The sequence below is a fragment of the Calypte anna genome, chromosome 2 (assembly GCF_003957555.1).
Source record: "Calypte anna isolate BGI_N300 chromosome 2, bCalAnn1_v1.p, whole genome shotgun sequence".
NCBI lineage: Eukaryota > Metazoa > Chordata > Aves > Apodiformes > Trochilidae > Calypte > Calypte anna.
Window position 1 is genome coordinate 42099780 of NC_044245.1, and position 18509 is coordinate 42118288.

At 41.0% G+C, this 18509-nt stretch overlaps 1 protein-coding gene across 1 annotated transcript in view; it reads left to right on the plus strand.

Annotated features, from left to right (window-relative positions):
• The first annotated feature begins 15301 nt into the window (after positions 1 to 15301).
• Positions 15302 to 18509, plus strand: part of CNOT10 (CCR4-NOT transcription complex subunit 10) — a 31599-nt gene continuing 28391 nt past the window's right edge. Inside the window, exon 1 of the mRNA XM_008504375.2 lies at positions 15302 to 15472. Within this exon, the coding sequence (XP_008502597.1) occupies positions 15451 to 15472 (22 nt within the window). The 5' untranslated portion in view covers positions 15302 to 15450. The remainder of the gene's footprint in view (positions 15473 to 18509) is intronic.

Genomic DNA, 18509 nt, shown 5'->3' on the forward strand with positions numbered 1-18509 from the left:
AAGTCACAATTTTTGGATCCTTTTACAGTTTGGGCTTTGCAGTATCTAACGAAAATGAGTTTATTGCTAAAAAAATGTACACATCTTCCTGTATTTATATTGTGAAAACTAGTGAATGACTGTTTCCAGCTCACCTTTTTCATAAAATTATTTAATACATCTCTATCATATCCTTCTCCAGATATTCTTCTAATGCTACCATAATCTTTTTGGTAATGGAATGACCTGAAGTGCATACAGTATTCATAATGTGTCTATGGCCTGAATGTATAGAGGGCAGATTTTTTCTGTTTGTTCTCTGTTAATTTTTAAATAATTCTTAAGATACTTCTTTTGTTTCTTCAAATACCAGATGTTTTCAGATTTCTTTCCTGGTGATAATGACTAGCAACCCATGATATATGTGTATTTTCTCTTCCTCTCTTGATGTGTGTTACACTTCCTGACACTAAATAGCCTCGGGCATTTTATCATCCACTCAGTATTGGACCATCCTCTGAAGCTTTTCATAGCCAGCTTTAGAATTCCTCAGCCTAATAGTTTAGTGACTCCTGAGTTTTTTCTTTTTCTTACTATACCGTACATTTTCACATCATTTATGAATATATTGAAGGACCCAGATATCAGATGAGCCTATGTCAGTAAATTCTGAATCCCATGAATATTTCTTTAAGAAGAAAATAATACAAGGAATCTAAAACCTGACTTATAAAAAAATCACTAATCCTTTTTTTCTTCTTCCTAAGATAAATTTATACTGGTTTAGTTTCATTGTTTATTTATTGCGTAAGTAGAAGCATTTTTTATTAATTTTTAGTATGTAGTTCTGCTTTTCAAAGCATTCATAGGATAATGAGGAAACAAGACAACAGAAATCCTCTTCTTATTTGATCATTTAATTATCAGACATGTTGAGTTTAATGGCTCTTATTAACATTTTTGTTCACCAGAGTATGGGATTCTGGCACATACTAGGAGTTGAGAGTGGTTGTCAGGAAAAAGTGTATGACAGAAACTGTTGTTTCATTTTTTAATGTTAGCATGTAAAAGGTTGTTTTTGTCTACAATCTTCCATTGGCTTAATCCACTATGCTTACTTATTACACTATGAATACCTGCAAATCCTTTAAAGGATTAAGTGCATCTGCCTGCTAAGCTTTCCAAGGCAGTTAAAAATAACTGCAGGCTGATTCTACTGACACACTAAAAATTGGACCTACTCTACATTTTATATTGTATTTGCTGCTGCTTTGACAGATGGAATACAGTCTGGAGGTACTTAAACCTTCTATAAAGATTCAGGTTGACCAAGTGCTCTAGAAACCCCTTTTGTAACTAGCAGCTGTTTTCCCTTACTGCCCATAGTGAATCAGAATTTGCTTTTTTCCATGAAAAATGCCAGTGTCCAAGGACATATAGGGTAGAAATCGAAATTCAGCTTAAACCAATGCATGAAATAAAGGTATCCTTCTCTAGAAAAAGGCCATGACTAACACAAGGTGGTCTGATCAGTTCCTGCAGTGCAGTCCTTTATGATACAGCTTTTTCTATCTGCAGCCATTGACTTCAGAAAACGTGGATCTTTTCCAGATTTACAGAATTATCGTTATATTCTGATACAGTATGTGCATGTATGCTGCAGATATCTGCTTGGCTCCTTTCCTAGTAATGAGAGTCACTCATCTTCTCACTCAACAGTGGAAACCTTACAAGGAATGCATATTTCCTTTTGGTGCTCCAGAGAGTGGATGACACAGCAGTATGTTAAAATCTGTACCAACTCCCTCTGTGGTCTATTACTCTTGCTGGCAATCAGGGAAGAAGGGTTGGCCTTCACCCTCCTCTTGGTTAAAAAGGTTAAATTGTGGAATATGGAAACTTTGAAACAAGCTTTTCACTTTTCATTGTCTTTTGCCAGGTATTTTCTCTCTGATGTCTTGTAGTGGTACAGCAGAATTTCAGGGTTGCAAAAGGTTATCATACATGCTGGTATATTCTTGGTGGCAAAGGACAGAATACCTGATATGGATCCTTCTTTGCTATAGTGATTCCTACCTTTCTTAAGAGTTTTTTTTAAGTTCCTCAATAAAATCATAAGTTAGACTATACATAACAGATGAAACTGGTTCTAGCAATTTAAGAGGTGAAGGAACATAATGTGGCATAAAGCTACATTGCTCCTAAGTGTTATGCCTTAGGGTAAATAATACTTAGGTGAGTGCATGAATCCTGCATTTGTTCGGGGATGATGAAGAGGAATGTTGTAAACCAAATGCAGAGAGATGTAGGTACTCACAGGGAGAACTGTCAGAATTCCTTAACATAAACTCCTGACTGTAAAGAATTAGGTACTTGGGTGATAACTTTGATAGTCACCTGGTCAAAGTGTAAAGCATTGGCACAACTGCAGAAGGAAAACTGGATTCATCAGCATGGATTCAGCCTTCAGTCCCCAAATAATATTTTAAACAGAAAGGCTGCTGAGTTTTTTTAGAATTTAGCTACTCTGAGAGCCAAGTAGTTGTTACTTTATTACTTAATAATTATGCTGTTTGGCAACAGAAGGACTGCAAGTTTTCCTGCTTTTCTAAATATGTTAGCAAACTGCACAATCCAAGCTGAAGGATCTAGCTTGGGTACAATAAGTAAATTAATTCCATTAACATTAATATCTGCTACATTATGTCTAAAATACTTTTGAAGACCAATTAAAGTTTGTGCTAATACAACTTTGTACTGAGCTAAACCAGAAGATCATGTTACACTTTTTAGTAATTGTAGCTAAGGGAGGTCAACAAAAATTTGGGAGAGTGGTAAGATTTTAAACCATTTTTGTGGTTATGCATGGCCCTTACCTACCTAAGGAAGTGCTGTGGTTCACAAGCAGTTTCATTGCTCGTGAATATATCAGCAATGTCTCTTAGAACTAGTTTCAGAATTTCTACAATCACTACATTGCACTCTGCAGGCAGTAGATTACCAGGTAGCTTATATGGTTCTACTTATTTAACTTCTATCTTTTCTAGTTAGGCATATATTGCTTTGTATGTGTTTTTATCTGAACTTCCTGAAAAACTATCAGGTTAATTTTTGCTCATTGTGTATTTTGGCTGGAGAAAATGGACTTTTACAAAGATGCACTTTCTAATATAAAACATTTACTGCTTTGGTGTGAATGTGAACTACCATTCTTAGGTTTTAAATAAGAAATCTTGTGGAACCCAAGCTTGTCAGATTTTTGCCAGGAACTTGCTGATTCCCTGCCAAGCTCATCTACCCATCCACTTGGCAGGTTGCCCAGCCCTTCCAAAAGCTGCAGCTGCCTCTGCATCAAGGATGGCAGCACTTCCAGGGCTGCAGGCTCCAGAGCAGGTGACCAGATGGACTTCCCTCTCAGGTGCCACCCAAAAGGTCCCCATCGCCGTGATGTGATGTACTGAGCAGATGGCCTCCCAGCAGGGTGGTAGGCTAAGGAACTTTTCAGGTCTGGACACTTTTTTATCTTGTGGAAGTTTTTAGTAGTTTTCTAAGAAATTGTTTTGAAGTGGGCATCCCATTCTTGTCACTAAGGAAGACCTTGTATCTGAAAAGAGGGGTGTATGCATTTAACACTCTGTAACACTCCTGCTTCCAAGGTTCTGGTAGAAATTAGACAAAGTGCAACAGCATGTCTAAAGGGATGTTTCTTTTTTAGGTTGGAATTTGGCTTCTGACAGAGCATTAGGTTAGAGCATTGGGATTTGGGTTGGTTTTGGGTTTTTTTTATTGTATCAGACTTTCTTGTTTCTCTTAAAAAGATTTAATCTTATTTTAGATTTGATCACACCTCAGCAGCATCTTGTGGACTAACATGCTATTTTTTAATCATTTAGATGTTTGTGGTAGCTGATACATCCTTAGTATTAATAATGTACTGTAGGAAGACTGTGATAATAAATAAAAGCTCATAAGATTTATTTTATATGAACATGGATGCTGACAATAACATTTTTTTCCCTATCTTTAACACTGAGAACAGTACAATTTTAATAGCATAGAGCAATGCTAGTGAAATTTTGGAGATAGTAACTACACTTTTGTATAAAAAATAATAAATTTTAAAATAATAAAAATAATAAAGGTTAATAAATAATAAAATCACATAAAGCAATTTTGCTTCTTTTTACTGATTGTTCTTTAACAATTCACTGCCTTTTAAATAGATAGTTAGAAAACTTACCTTTCCTAACAGAGCTCTACTCCAAAAATAAGTCAGTTTGTCAATAGTAGGCATTGTCAAAGAACTACTTTTTGTGCTCCACTATTGCTTGAACGTTGATAATAGATACCATATAAATAAATATCTATTCTGCTGAAGTTTAAAAATCATATTGGAAGTAACATTAAAGTAATGAAGCAATTGTGATACAGCAAATATTTTATTAACTGTTTCCTGGAGATGTTTTCATAATTACCTTCAAGGAAATTGTGCATTTAGTAGATGCTTCCAATGAGCTATCCAAAATCAAACCAATCACAACTGATTTGCCTCTGTGTTACTCCAGCTCCATGTGTATTGAAATCTTTAGAGTTATGTTAATAATAAAATTAGAATGAAATAGAGATAAATCATATACATTGTTTCTTGCTGAGAGGATAAGTAGTTTGTCTTCTTTATTTTTCTTTTGTGCCAGTCAACATAAAAATTCTGCTAACATGTTTTTTACAACATTTACAGATTAAAGTAGTTGCCCAACTCCGTTTCTCCTTACCAACTTAATAACAGCATGTTTATATAAAATAGACTATGGTGATCATATCTTCAGCTGCATACTGGCATAGGTCCCACTGCATAGCTGTTGACTTCATGAGGATTTAGAAATAACTTAAAGATAAGCCCATGCTTAGCTGCTTTCTCAATCTGTCTCTGTCTGCCTCTCCTGTTGCTCTTAATGTCATGCCCATGAAATTTAGCTCATGCCAACATACGAATAAATGTTCAGTATGTTCCTTGTACCCAAAAAATGTGATTGACTTGATCTTGTTCCAAGCCCAAAGGAGAAGCTGTTCTATGAATTACTGTGACTTCCTTGTATGTATGCTCTGCGTGTGAGCACAGAGTGTGTGTATCTGTGTGGGTCTGTCTGTGTGTATCTGTTCTCAGAGGTGATGTACGGCCCTCTTGTCTATCAGAACTTCTGTAGTCAGGTAGGATTCATTATGAAATGCAGTCTTTCTAGTGAGTCTGCTGCCAAAGTCATGCTTTATTACATTACTAACAGTAGCAAAGATTTAGACAACGAATTGCACAAGAGCTATTATATAGTCTGAGACTGTCATACAAAACTTAGAAGTTATTACACAAATGAGAGTGTAATAAAATTTTGGCAGTAGGCTGTGGTTTTAATAATCAGAATATGTTTTTCTAATACTTAAACTAAGGGATTTTATTGGACGTGTAACAGTATAGTTCTGTGATTTATGTGCATTCTTCCCCGAAATAGCGTTCATCTACAATGAGATTAATTACCCGCTTATGCCTGACCAAACTAATCAGTGTGGTATTAGACTGGTTAAAGAGCTATGGATATATTTAAATAAAAATATTTGTAACTACGCTAATCACTGTGATAAATCAGGAACTTAATGACAATATTGGTGCAAATTAGAATAAAAACATATTTTAAGCATGTGTTTTCTTCAATTTCACTTCTTAAAGATGTTGATAGGACGTCCATGTATCTCTTCGTATTTTTTGTGTTTGCTAGATGTGCTGTAGTTTCCCCTGGCATATGTTTCCTGTAAGGTAAGGGACAACAGAATAAAGAAATAAACATCTGACCTCGTGACAAATCCAATTAACTCTGACAAGGCTCGGAAAGCCAAGCAAATAACAAAGCAATGCTGTCTGGAAGCAGCTTTGTATTTTAGATTCTAATGGAGATGGTAAAACACCAGACAGAGAAAGCAAAAATACTCTGAGCAGCTGAATTTTCTGCATCCACTGAGACCATCCTATACCCTGTTGAGGTCACAACACTATAGCATTTTATCTGTCAGATCTCATCTCTTCACTGTTTCTGAGTGGCAGAGAGGAGGGAAGTATTTGCCTTGCAGAATGTAAAATATGTGTTAATGTCATTACAAGGTGAAGTAGAAACTGCTGTTAACATCACACAGCTTCTCCTCTGCCACCAGGTTTGGTTATAAGAACCCTCAATAGTTGTCTGTGCAACAATGCTTGGGCAGAAATTTGGTGACTGTCTAATCCCAGGATCTACGCATATTAAAAGTATCTTTCCTTTTTCTAGATCCTTACACAGGTTCTTACTGTGTGCCCCATTTAACAAAACTGAATAATGAAATTATTACTTCCCTGGTCTGCTGCATTCATTCCTGGTTGGGACACAAAAATGTGGGTGGATTTCTCATCCTCAGTATAGCAGTGTCAATCTAGAGACACTTATGGCCAAAATTATTTTGGATTTACCTTGAGAGAAGAATCCATCCTCTCACCTTCTGGCTAGAAATACAAATTCTTCACTATGTGTTTCTGCATAGAAAGTACAAATTCCACTTAATTTACCCATGTAACTCAACACTGTGTTACACTTAGAAGTTCCTCATCTCTGTCTCTCTTCTCACTCAAACCCACTTCACAGTCATTCAGTACCCTCAAGCAAAGTGCTCACTTTCTGTTTACACTTGACTAATGGAAGACATTTTGGACCCATCAAATACTACACAACATTCACTCTTACTGTTATTAATCATTGATGCTATTTCCAGCTCATAATAAACTACTTTTCTACTTGCCAGTGTAGTCAATCATATAGTTTATTAGCTCCAATATGGGCCCTAGAACTGGAACAAACAGCTGTCCTCAACTTTGGGATGGAGGAAGGAATACTTCTTTGGGGAACATGAGAATTTGTGTTAGCTCATATGTCATAGCCAGTTTTTAGCTTACTAGCACTGGAAATTTCCCAACACTTTCCTTATTTCCCTTTGATTGTAACTAAAATAGTGTTAACTTCAGCAAGATATTTCAAAGGGAAATTTCTCAGGTTTAGGATAGGGTTCTGGTCTAGAAACCAGAAGTAGATACATATAATGACTTGGTAGTTACATTATTAAAATATCAGATCTGGAGTAGGGAGCTGAAACTGTAGTGTAACGAGGCAACCAGGTGCCACTAATTGCCAGGGAGTGGGCATGAGCTTGTGTCAAGCCCACCTGTGCCTGATTAGGGCAGGGCCCCAACTGCGCATGAGCAGGATTAGGGGGCCAATAAAAGGTGAGGCCTGAGACACAGGCTCAGCTCAGTCCTGAGCAAGCCAGCAGAGAGGTCAGTTGCTCTCAGAGCAACAGCACTGATCCAGGCTGGTCAGCCCTGAGGGCAGTAGACTCAGAGCACTATTCGTGAGTTTCTGCTGGAACACCTGGTTGGACCTTGAAGCCCCGTACCCTGAAAGAGGTTCGTCTTGCTACAGAAACTGTTTCCCCTCTCCTAATTCCATGTGTTTGTATGCACTGCATCTTTTGAATCTTTTCACCCTACAGCTTGAAGAGATTGAGGTTTTGTTCTTGCATAGAAGTCAAAAGAAGTCCAAACTTCAGAAAGTCTGTAGTGCCTGTTTTATAGTTAATCATAGTGTCAGTCCCATTTTTCCTTTTTTAATACAGGGTGAGATGGATAAATTTATTAGAACTCTCAGGATGGCCTCAGAGGTCAGGGAAAGGTGCAAGGAAAGAACAAATAATGTGTAAGATTGCTTCTGCAGAGAGTTAAAAAATAAACGTATCACCATGGCTTTACATTTTCCAAACTGGGTTGAAGCTTCATCTTCTTGCTATAACTTTGGATACAATTTAGCAAAAGGATCTCTGCTGTATATGTAGCTGGGGCATATGCTGACGTGATTACCATATGTCAATCCACAGAGATTCTCTAGCTCCTGAGACACGTTTTGTTCTTTAAATAGCTTTCATCTTTTTAACATTTTGGAATATGTAACGATTTTCTTTATATCTTTTCCTCGTTTTGAAGCCCCATTCATTTACAACTGACTTAGATTAGGTAGAAAGAACTGACAGAAAAAAAGCTAAAATAGCTTTTGGAGCTTACTACTACAGTCAAATATATCTGAAACTTGAAGAGCCAACATGAACTATTGCAACAAAAGAAAATCTATATTGATCTTTGTAAGTAAAGAAAGCATTATCTCATTGGGATTGTTGTCCTGGATTCAACCAGAATTGTATACAATATTTGTGGTAGGTAACATGTCAAATTAAAATTTAATAAAAAATTTTAAAAGATAAAAGCTTTGTATTTATCCATGTATCATTAAGTACTGGTTTTTTTACTTGAAATTGCCTGAGTCAGAACCTTACAGTCTCACACTGAGAACAATGGTGGCTGCCAACAGGATATTTCCCATTGTTTTTTCCAACAAAATACAATTTGGTATCTTCCTTTGATCTGCAGATGTTCAGTAGGAAAGCATTTAAATACAAGTTTTGCAGAGGCTTACTCTTTTAGGAAAGTAAAAGATAAAAAAGCCCCTCCTGTATCTTACTATGGCCATCCGAATAGTCCTAGCATCTTTCATCAAACTGTGTGATGCACAAAATGCACTCAGTCTCATATTCTTAAATTGCTAAAACTTTTGAAGGAAGAAATATTTTTTACATTTTTTACATACATTTTACATTTACAATATTTTACATTGACTTAAATGCCTGTAAGAACTTTTAAAAAGGAAGCATAATGACTACATAGACAAAAATTTTACTTTTGTGAGAAAGCAGGAGAACTATAATTGCATTATTTAGGTTTTGCAACATCTCACATAGACTTTATCAGCAAAATACTTCATTTGTTTCTTTAGGGAAAAGAAGAATGGCTTTAAACTTTTCTCAAGAAACCATCTCTTTCTGAATGTCTGGAGAAACTGAGGTTAATAACTATCATTACCAAGGAAGTAGAATTTAGCTGTATTTTCTGACTTATAGAATATTCCTGCCTGGAGGCATAACACAATTTTTCAATAAGCTCCAGTGTAGCGGGAGGAGCCATTCTTGCTCCTGAAGCTCGACGAACTGCTGGTCTCTTCCAGGACTCCAGCCACCACACAGCGCTTCCAGGGTAGAAGTGTAGCAGGAAGAGCCTTTCTTGCTCCAGAGGCTCGATGAGCTGCTGGCCTCTCCATGCCTCACACCAGAGTGAGATGAGCTCTTTTCTGTGGGTGTGTATTCCACCTTTATTGGCCCCCTGGCCTTGCTCATGCCCAATAGGGGCCTGTCCTAATCAGGCACAGGTGGACTCACACCCACTCTTTGGCAACTCAAGGCACCTGGTTTGTCTTCTCTACACTCCAGCTTCCTAACTCTTGCAATACAAGGACATCAAGTGTTAGAACTTCCCAACAAAGCTTAGGTATTAGCTTAGGCTGGCACAGGAAAGTTTCTTAAGACTGGGCTGAATGCTTACTCCAAGCCACTGACTTGACACAGGTACAATCACTTTCTGCATCTTAGAAGGGGTCGAAGTGCTCTGCAGTGTAGGAGATCACAAAGTAGTTCTTGATGACTTGGATATGAACACATATGGCATGCAGACATCCTACTGTTAGGAATAGATCAGTCCTTGCGTGTGCTAAAAGGCACTGTTGTAATCACAGAAATGTTTTAAGGGTCCTGATCTTTTTGCCCTTAATTGTGTAACACTGGAAATTTTATTTGCCCTGCCAATTAAGGATTGGGCCTTAGTAGACTTCTCTTGAAATAAAGTTTTTTCTGTCAATCTGAGCTTTTAAAGCCAGAAGTGGAAGCCAATGTTTCATAAGCTTTAGGTGAGCCTTTTCTGCAGAAAAGTAAGCAACCTGAAATGTATAGTGATGTGTATAGATGTCCTTTCAACAACTGCCTTTATTTCCAGTATAACTGTAATCATATGTGCAAATTTTTTTCGGATGACACCAGAAAGGAAAAAGTACAAAGATGATGGAAAATAACTTTTTTCTTATCCTTGGGAAGCCTTAAAACAGTGCAAATTCGGGAGATCTCTGGACTTTACACCCGTTAATAGAAAAAGATACAGAGCTATCCTAAAAGCAAAATGGAGAGAAAATATATGATGCCCATATACAAGCAAAACCAGAGAAGATACAGGATGAGGAGAGGGGACGGTACATGATGTCATGAATAAATTATGATCAGGTACTATAATGTGAGGAAACCTTGAGCACTTCTTTTCAAAAGAGGAATTAGAAATTTATTGATGATTTTGTGGATTCATTCCTCAAGAATTCTTTATGCTCCATTGTTTTCTGTTTCTCAGTGGTACCTTCAGTACTCAGAAGTTTTGTACCTGCTTCTTCTCTTCCCACAAAGAAGTCATGATTGAGGTCCTGCCTTGGCTAAGCTTGTCAGCCAGGCTCAGCATCTCCATTTGCCTGTGAGCAAAGCTGTGAGTGATAAGCATTGCCAGAAAGATATTCTGCCTCTCTTTTTTTTATTTGTGAAACTAGGTGAGAAGGGATTGCTCATGACATTTTCCTGCCAGTGATACTGTGGCTGTGAGGTGAAGGTTCCTGGTCCTCCCTTCCACCGCTAAGCAGTGTGTGTTGCAGCATCAGTGAAGAGCAGGATCAGAACAAGTAAAACAGTGTCAGTCAGAACCCATAGGAGTGAGAAAAATTAGAGGGCTTCCTTCTACCTGCAAACCTTTTATGTAGACAGTGGGGTGGTGTCAACTGCATCTGCCTGAGACAGGTGAAAGGGGAACTTGCTGCTTCCTGGGAGCCCTGTGGTTGAGGAGGTTTTGTGAGACAGCTTTGCTTCAGAGTTTCAGAATGTGTGGTAGAGATGTGTGGTACTGGGTATCACAGGGGATGTACCTGATACAAAATAACCTCTGGGTGAGAATGTAGTGGAGATGGGTGAGGAACATCACACCAGCTGTTTACTGCTGTCAATCTACTTGTGCTGCTCCCAGTGAATTGCTGAAGGAAACACAGCCCATGTTGGTTTATTCACTGCTCACAAACAGGAAAAACTGTAATCGTTTGTGATGCACCGTAATTTTCCAGGAAAATACATTCCATAGCACTCTGAAAGCAAAAATACCATATTATAATGGTATAATTACACAGCAGTGTATTTTATTGACTTGAGAGTCAGATTCAGAAGAAGAGGATTGGCAGGCTGAGACTACATTTATGCATATGAGCTGCATTCAACATACTTAGATTTACCCTAGTTTACATTTTAAATTAGAACTGTAGCTGTAGGGGGAAGTAATACTCAAATGCACCTTACTTCATTAGATAGTGCCACCTAGGGGTAAAACGCTTTCAAACTTCAGAGTGGCAAAGGTTAGGAAGGCCTGTTAATAGCAGATAAAGTATTTCTTGTATTAAATAATTTGCATTTTGGAATTTACTGGGCAAAAAAAGTGTTGATTGAATTTCCATACTGTTGTATGTGGCAAAAGAATTGTAACTTTCACAGTTCTCTTTGGAGCTGGTCATAATCTTCTCTCTCTTCCATACTCTGGCAGTGCTTTGGGATATTGCAAATCCTGATTTTCTTCTCTATCAACTAGGTCTTGCTCATGTGATCAGTGCCAAGGGTATCTACATCTACTCTTGTAAGGCCAATTAGATTTCTGTCTTGCTGCCTTTGAGTCTGCAAGAACTCAGAGCCTTGAAAAAATTTGCTTTGTCAGGCCAAAATCAGAGAGGAAATGCTGGTCTAAAGCTAGTTAATGGATTCTACTAAAGGAAGGTACTGTACAAGGGAGGAATGAGGTGCTGGGACTACTCTCTGTGAGCAGGTATACTTAATTCCTCTTGAAACTCCTGCATCCCCCTTGCATGTTCCTTTTGCTGTAGCCTAGAAATGGGCAAAAGAAACCTAAAAAATCTGCCCATCTCTGTACAATGTTTGTTGTTTCAAACTGAGTTCTGGTCTAAAGGCCTGAACTGTGGTAGTTTCTTTGCTGAACTACTAAAACTCCAGGAGAGGTAATGTTTTAGGAGAAGTGTTCCATTCATGCACTTGTTTCAGTTCTCTGAAATGGTATTTGATTTTATTCTGTGTCTTCCACAGCAGATGGCGTACCTGCCTCACCGTGAGCACTGACTTTTCCTGTGATCTGCTCACTTGGCGAGATCTACTGTGTCTCAGGCAGAATGCAAATTATGCATAAATGTAGTCAAGAAAATCTCTTCCTTGCCCTTAGAGGAAGGTAGTGAGGCTTTCACGATACTTTTCAAGGAAAAATGTCAATAACATTTTTGACTGCATGCTTGTGTGCTTGAATTGAAATGCTAATGAAGGGTATGTGTTTCTTCCCTTCCTTCAGTATTCTACACACACACACACAAGCAATTAGGATTTTATTAATAAGAAGAGGAAAAGACCTCATTTTATTCATATTAAATTCCTTTTTACAATAATCCATACTTAAGAGAAACATCAGCTAACAAAAAATAGCTCTGTCTCTGCCTGAGAACTGGGGAAAAAATTGTTTTGGAACTACAGGCCACAAAACGTGGCAAAATGATGCTGGAAGAGATACCAAAGTTTGCTGTAAGCACCCCTCAGGTAAACAAGCCCTGTGGTAAAATCATGCCATGATGGATAAAGTGAACTCTTACACCTACCCTCTAGATGTCCTGATGTAGAAGAAATGGAAGCTGAATACCAAGGCTGCCATTGTGAAGGAAAAGCTGCAACAGGGAACAGTAGAGTCACTTTGGTGCCCATCCTGATGTGGCATGCTGTGCAACAAGCAGCCTACCATTGAGATACTGGTGGTAACCACTGTACCAAGCCTGAGGGAGATGTACATTGAGATCAGATCCACATTAGGTATTCTTGCTTTGTCACTCAGGGTGGATTTTTGGTGACTTTTTTGTTTTGATAGAAGTCAGATAAGACTTCTAAGACAGGTAAAAATCTAGTAAATACATATATACATTAAGAGTGCTTGCTATTACAACTTTATTGGCAGATATTCTCTAGTATGGATACTGTCTAATAGTCTGGGCCAGCAGCTATTTCTTACAAAAGAAGATAAAACAAACTCAGGGACTTAGAATAAGATTCTTGGCAATAAGGATTGCAGTATTCTCTCATGTATGTCTAAAACAAAGTCTGAAGATCAGTGTTTAGTGATGAGGAACTGGAGAAATGGTGATTAGTGGAAGTATTTAAATATAACTCGGAATATTCAGAGTATTAATTACAAAATAAAAAGAATCACCATGCTCTTGAAATTCCTGAAACAATGTTTCCAAAATCTTTCATTTTACAGAGCCTGGCTCATTAAAAGCTGTATTGACTTAAATGTGTTCAGAGCTGGTGTGTCTAAAAGCCTGTTTCTTTCTTTCCAACTCCATCCCTCTGTTAAACAAAGTATCACCCTTCCTTGCAAACCTCATCTCCCTGAGGTGCCAGACAGTAAGTTAGGGAAAACGTTGTAGCTGGAGGCTTACCACAAGAAGACCAAGCAGAAGAAATCTCTGCACCACTGCATCACTTTTGCCATTGACTTCACTGAGGACAAATTTCATCCTCAAATCTGGTCTTTCTTGACAAATCTCGTCCACTTTGCAACAAGATCAAAATCATGTCATGCAGGATGTGTTAATGAGAATCGGGTGTATCTACACTTACTGTCACAAGTAGAAAAACAAGTTGATGTTTAACTGGAATAAATGAGGAAGGGAAGAAGTGTTGGAGAACCACATCTGGGGAAATAATAGAAAAAAGTGTTCGCTTATTAACAAATTAAAAAAATTATGGAAGCCATATCTTACAGGAACCCCACTGTGACACAGGGGAAGGACAAAGACCCTGATAGAAACTCATATTCACAGAATGACAATGAAGGGTAAGGCGCTGTGGAGCTTGACCCCAAGGGAGAGAAGCAGAGGGAGCCTTTTAGTGCCGGAGAGGGGCTTTCTCCTTACCCCATCCCCCGTCCCGCATTTATAAAGGAGAGGCATCTGTCCAAAGGAGGTCAACTAGGCTGGTGAAGGGACTCGAGCACAGACCCTATGAGGAGAGGCTGAGGGAGCTGGGGCTGTTCAGCCTGAAGAAGAGGCGGCTCAGGAGAGACCTCATCACTTTCTACAACTCCCTGAAAGGAGGTTGTAGCCAGGTGGGGGTTGGGCTCTTTTCCCAGATGACTTTCAACAAGACAAGAGGGCATGGTCTTTAGTTGTGCCAGGGGAAGTTTAGGTTGGATATTAGAAAGAATTTCTTTACAGAGAGAGTGATCAAGCATTGGAATGGGCTGCCCAGGGAAGTAGTGGATTCTCCGTCCCTGGGGATATTTAAAAAGAGACTGGATGTGGCACTCAGTGCCATGGTCTAGCAACCGCAACGGTGGTTCAAGGGTTGGACTTGATGATCTCTGAGGTCCCTTCCAACCCAGCCAATTCTATGATTCTATGATAACAACGGGGGAACAAGCGAAGGCGTTTCCCCTAAGCTCACCCAGGAGTCAGAACAGTGTGTGGCTGCTGAGCCTAAAAAGACTTAGCCAAGGTGAACGCTGAAACACCGTACATAGAATATCCTGGTGATTATCAGCATTCCAGACACGTTATTATCGCATGGGCGGTACTTCACGGGCAAAGGTAATGACAACACTACCAGATGGTAATCGTAGCCCCCAGCCCGGTCAGGGTCACTCTGCCGCCCGGTGCACCGAGCTCCGAGGACGCGCCAGACCCACGGTGCTTTCCCCGCGCCTCCTGTGCTCAAGCACCCATTTAAAGACGAATTTAGGGTGCGGACACAACACCGCCTTCTCTGCCCTCATTGCTACGGCGACAGACACGTTAAAAAGAGAGTCAGGCTGATGATTCCCCCATAAAACCACACCAAGTAGCGGATATTTTAAGGGATTCCTCCTCCGATGGTCACCGCTACCGGCACCGGCTGCTCAAGACACCGGACAGTAAAACCCAAAAACGCTATAGACAGCGGCCGACGATCGCCAATCGACTCAGCGCCGCGAAAACCCCGGGAAGCTGCCGCAGAGCTCCGCCACTCGCTCCCGCCCACCCGGCCGCCCCACAGCCGGAACATGGCGGCGGCGGCGGCGGCGGCGGCACCGGGACGGGCGGCACCGCGCATGCGCCTCCCAACCCTGCAGCCACGCCCTCGCCGAGGAAGCGCTGGGGCGTCCTGACGTCAGGTGCGCGGTTCCCCTGGCAACAGCCGGACGTCGCGAGGCCGCGGGGAACCCGGAAGCGGCGGGCGAATAGGAGCGAGTGGCGCAGGCAGCGGGGCGGGCTCGGAGGGCGGCGGCGGCGGCAAAGTAGTCCCAGGGGGCAGCGGCTGTGTGAGTGCGTGTGTGTGTGGTGCGGTCAGCGCCCGGCGCAAGGAGGGGACCCCCGCACCTATCGGCGAGCTCGGACTGCGCGGCCGCACTGCGCGTCAGGGGAGATGGCGGCGGACAAGGCTGCGGGTGAGTGCGAGGGGAGCGGCCGCTGGTGTCCGCTTTGGGCCCGGGCCGCCTGGCGCGGAGGGATACGCTCTCGTGCGAGGGGCGGTGAGTGACCGTACGTCCCGGGCGGAAGGACAAACCGTGTTAAGAGACCTGTCGTGATGTGTCCTTCCGCCGAGGAAGTAGTACCCCCGCGACGGCGGGGCTGCGGATGTGTGCGGTGTCGGCGAGGCCTGTGGGCCTGTGTGGGCCAGCTGGGCCGTGTGGAACCTCGCTCCTACGGCGAGGCGGCTGAGGTGTTGCACCTTCCTGGCCTCTAAGGGCTCGGGCTGCGTGTGTGATGGCCGTATCCTCGGAGCTGGGTGTCTGCTCCACTACAGAAGTTGCGCTTTTTGGAGAGGTTCGAGCGGTTCAGTGTTGCCACTTCACCTCTGGATTTCAGCCCGATTCCTTCTGAGTTGCCACTGTGTGGTTTCAGGGATGAATGGGTCTCCCCTGATCTCAGGCCTGAAAAGACACTGTGGAGAGAAATCACTGAGATAAATAAATAAATAAATAATCTTCTCGTAAACACTCGAAATAAATCTCAAGTACAGTTGCTGTGTAGCTCATTGGCAGTAATAAGCTACTGCTCGTCTCCTGTAAGACTTGGATGAAGTCGCAGGAAAGGACCTTCCCACGGCTGGCAGCTCACTGGGGATAGGGAAGAGGATGACGTGAAAAAAAGCCTAAGAGATCTACTTCGGGCTGTTCAGCCTGAAGAAGAGAAGGCTCAGGGGAGACCTCATTGCTCTCTACAACTCCCTGAAAGGAGGGGGTAGCCAGGGGGGGTTGGTCTCTTTTCCCAGGCAACTCTCAGCAAGACAAGAGGGCATGGTCTTAAGTTGTGCCGGAGGAGGTTTAGGTTGGACATTAAAAAGAATTTCTTTACCGAGAGGGTGATCAGACATTGGAATGGGCTGCCTAGGGAAGTAGTGGATTCTCCGTCCCTGGAGATATTTAAAAAGAGACTGGATGTGGCACTCAGTGCCATGGTCTAGTAACTGCAGCAGCAGTGGATCAAGGGTTGGACTCGATGATCTCTGAGGTCCCTTCCAACCCAGCCAATTCTATGATTCTATGATACTTTTTCAGTTGGCTTTATGTGCTGAGAGCACTATTATAAAAGCCTCCAACATTTTTTCTCTGGATGTTGAATACAGAACTCCTCAGTATCTGAAAAAGATTGTGGGAAAAATTAGTGTACTTTACTGAGCAATGTGTACTAAGCTATCTGAAGTATGGAAGATCCTTTTTTGTTGTGCTCGCGTAAAAAGAAAGTTTGTGCCTCAATTAATCAAAGACATGAGATGTGGGCAAGGTATTCTACATACTGTACTTGTTCATAGCAGTGAATTAAATAACTTTCCACTGAGAAGTGTATGCTTTCTATGGTACAGCATTAAAGAAGTGTTAATATTTATACTACAGTGGAGTGTTTTATAAATAAATGTAATTGTGTTGCCACTGTCATTATTTTCTTAAAAAGGCTGAATAAGCTGGCTGATCTTAATGCCCTTCAAAGTGCTATTGGAGCAAGTCATGTGACAGATTCCTCCCCTTACAAGGAAGAGATTATCCCCCTGCCTGTAGAGTTTAGAAAAAAAAAATATATAAATTCCAGAAATGCTCTGATACTCAACAGCACAGTTCATGTAAAATGTCATTTGAACAGCTGAGGAGCTCAGCTGAGGGCTCAGGACCAGCAGCCCTTGGTGATGCAGATGAGAGGTATGAAAAGGGTAATGATTGATGTCCCTCTTGAGGTGTCTCCAGGTACCTGTATGTGGGAGATGTGGCTCATGTGGTGTTGTGCCAGCGAGTCCGTGAGGAGGGTAATCTCCCTTTTTGGGTGGCAGTTTCATGGTTATCATCATTCTCCTCTCCTCAAGACGATTTTCCCGAAGCTCTGATACCCACCGCAATGTAACTTCTCCAGTAGTAACAACTGTAGGCTTGTGCAAAGCAAACAAACCTCTGTGACACATTGTTTCTGCTGCTCAACCCCAGGTTTGCTACATGGGAAGAGAATTTTCCCGACTTCCTCCTGTAACTTCAAACTCAGTGTAGCAGCTTTCTTCAGATCAAAGTCTGAGCTGTTGATTTTCACATTTGCTTTCAGATTGCCCCTTTTGCTCCCTATCACTAACCTGGCACGTATTAGCTTTAGAGTTGTTCCGTACTTGTGAAAGTTGGACAAAATTGTAAGTTTAACAGGTCGGTACGTAAATGCAATTTACAGAGATAAATCAAGTCCTGTCATTTGTAAAACAGAGAATCTGACTGTTTGAGTTATTTCAGCTGATACCTGTAGCTACTGTATGGACAGGAGCATGTCAGTAGTGACTGGTGTGCCATGTGCTACCCACACCATGTGCTGCTGCAAGAGTGCCAAAGATGATTAGATGATCACAGTGGCATGCTGTTATATTTTGCCAGGGTACGTTGCAGCCACCTGTTTCATTTTCAGATGCCTCAGGAAAAATGGAAATGGTAGTTTTATTTGCAAGCACTTGATGGCCATTTGCAGCTGAAAGAGCAAGAATACCTTTTTTTCCTCCCCCCCATGAAGTGGAGCTGCAGGGAATTTTTGGAATCTTGGGCCAGCCAGCTTTTAGGTGGACTCCTGCCTGTGAAGTCTCTTGATAATAAAGTTCAACGAAACCAATAGATCCTGGTCATAATAAGAGTGACATGATTACAATAGATTAGAAGGACCCTTAGCTCTTTAACAGGTTTTTAATGTGTTAGGGCAAAAAGGGTTCCAGGTCAGGTTTTGCAAACTTGCTTTGTTTACTGAGTTGTACTAGGTGCAGTTAATAAAATTACAGTCATAAATCTAACTTTATAGGAAAAGGGACAGCACTGGTTTTGCTTAAAGCAGTCCCCAGGTTGTAGGTTGTTTTTAGTCATTTGATTGTTTTTTTTTTCATGTACTAACAGACTTAAAGACAGTGAAATATGTAAACCTGTCCTGATTTTTTTCCTAGGAAGTGGCATCAAGCATCTATGTAGGTGG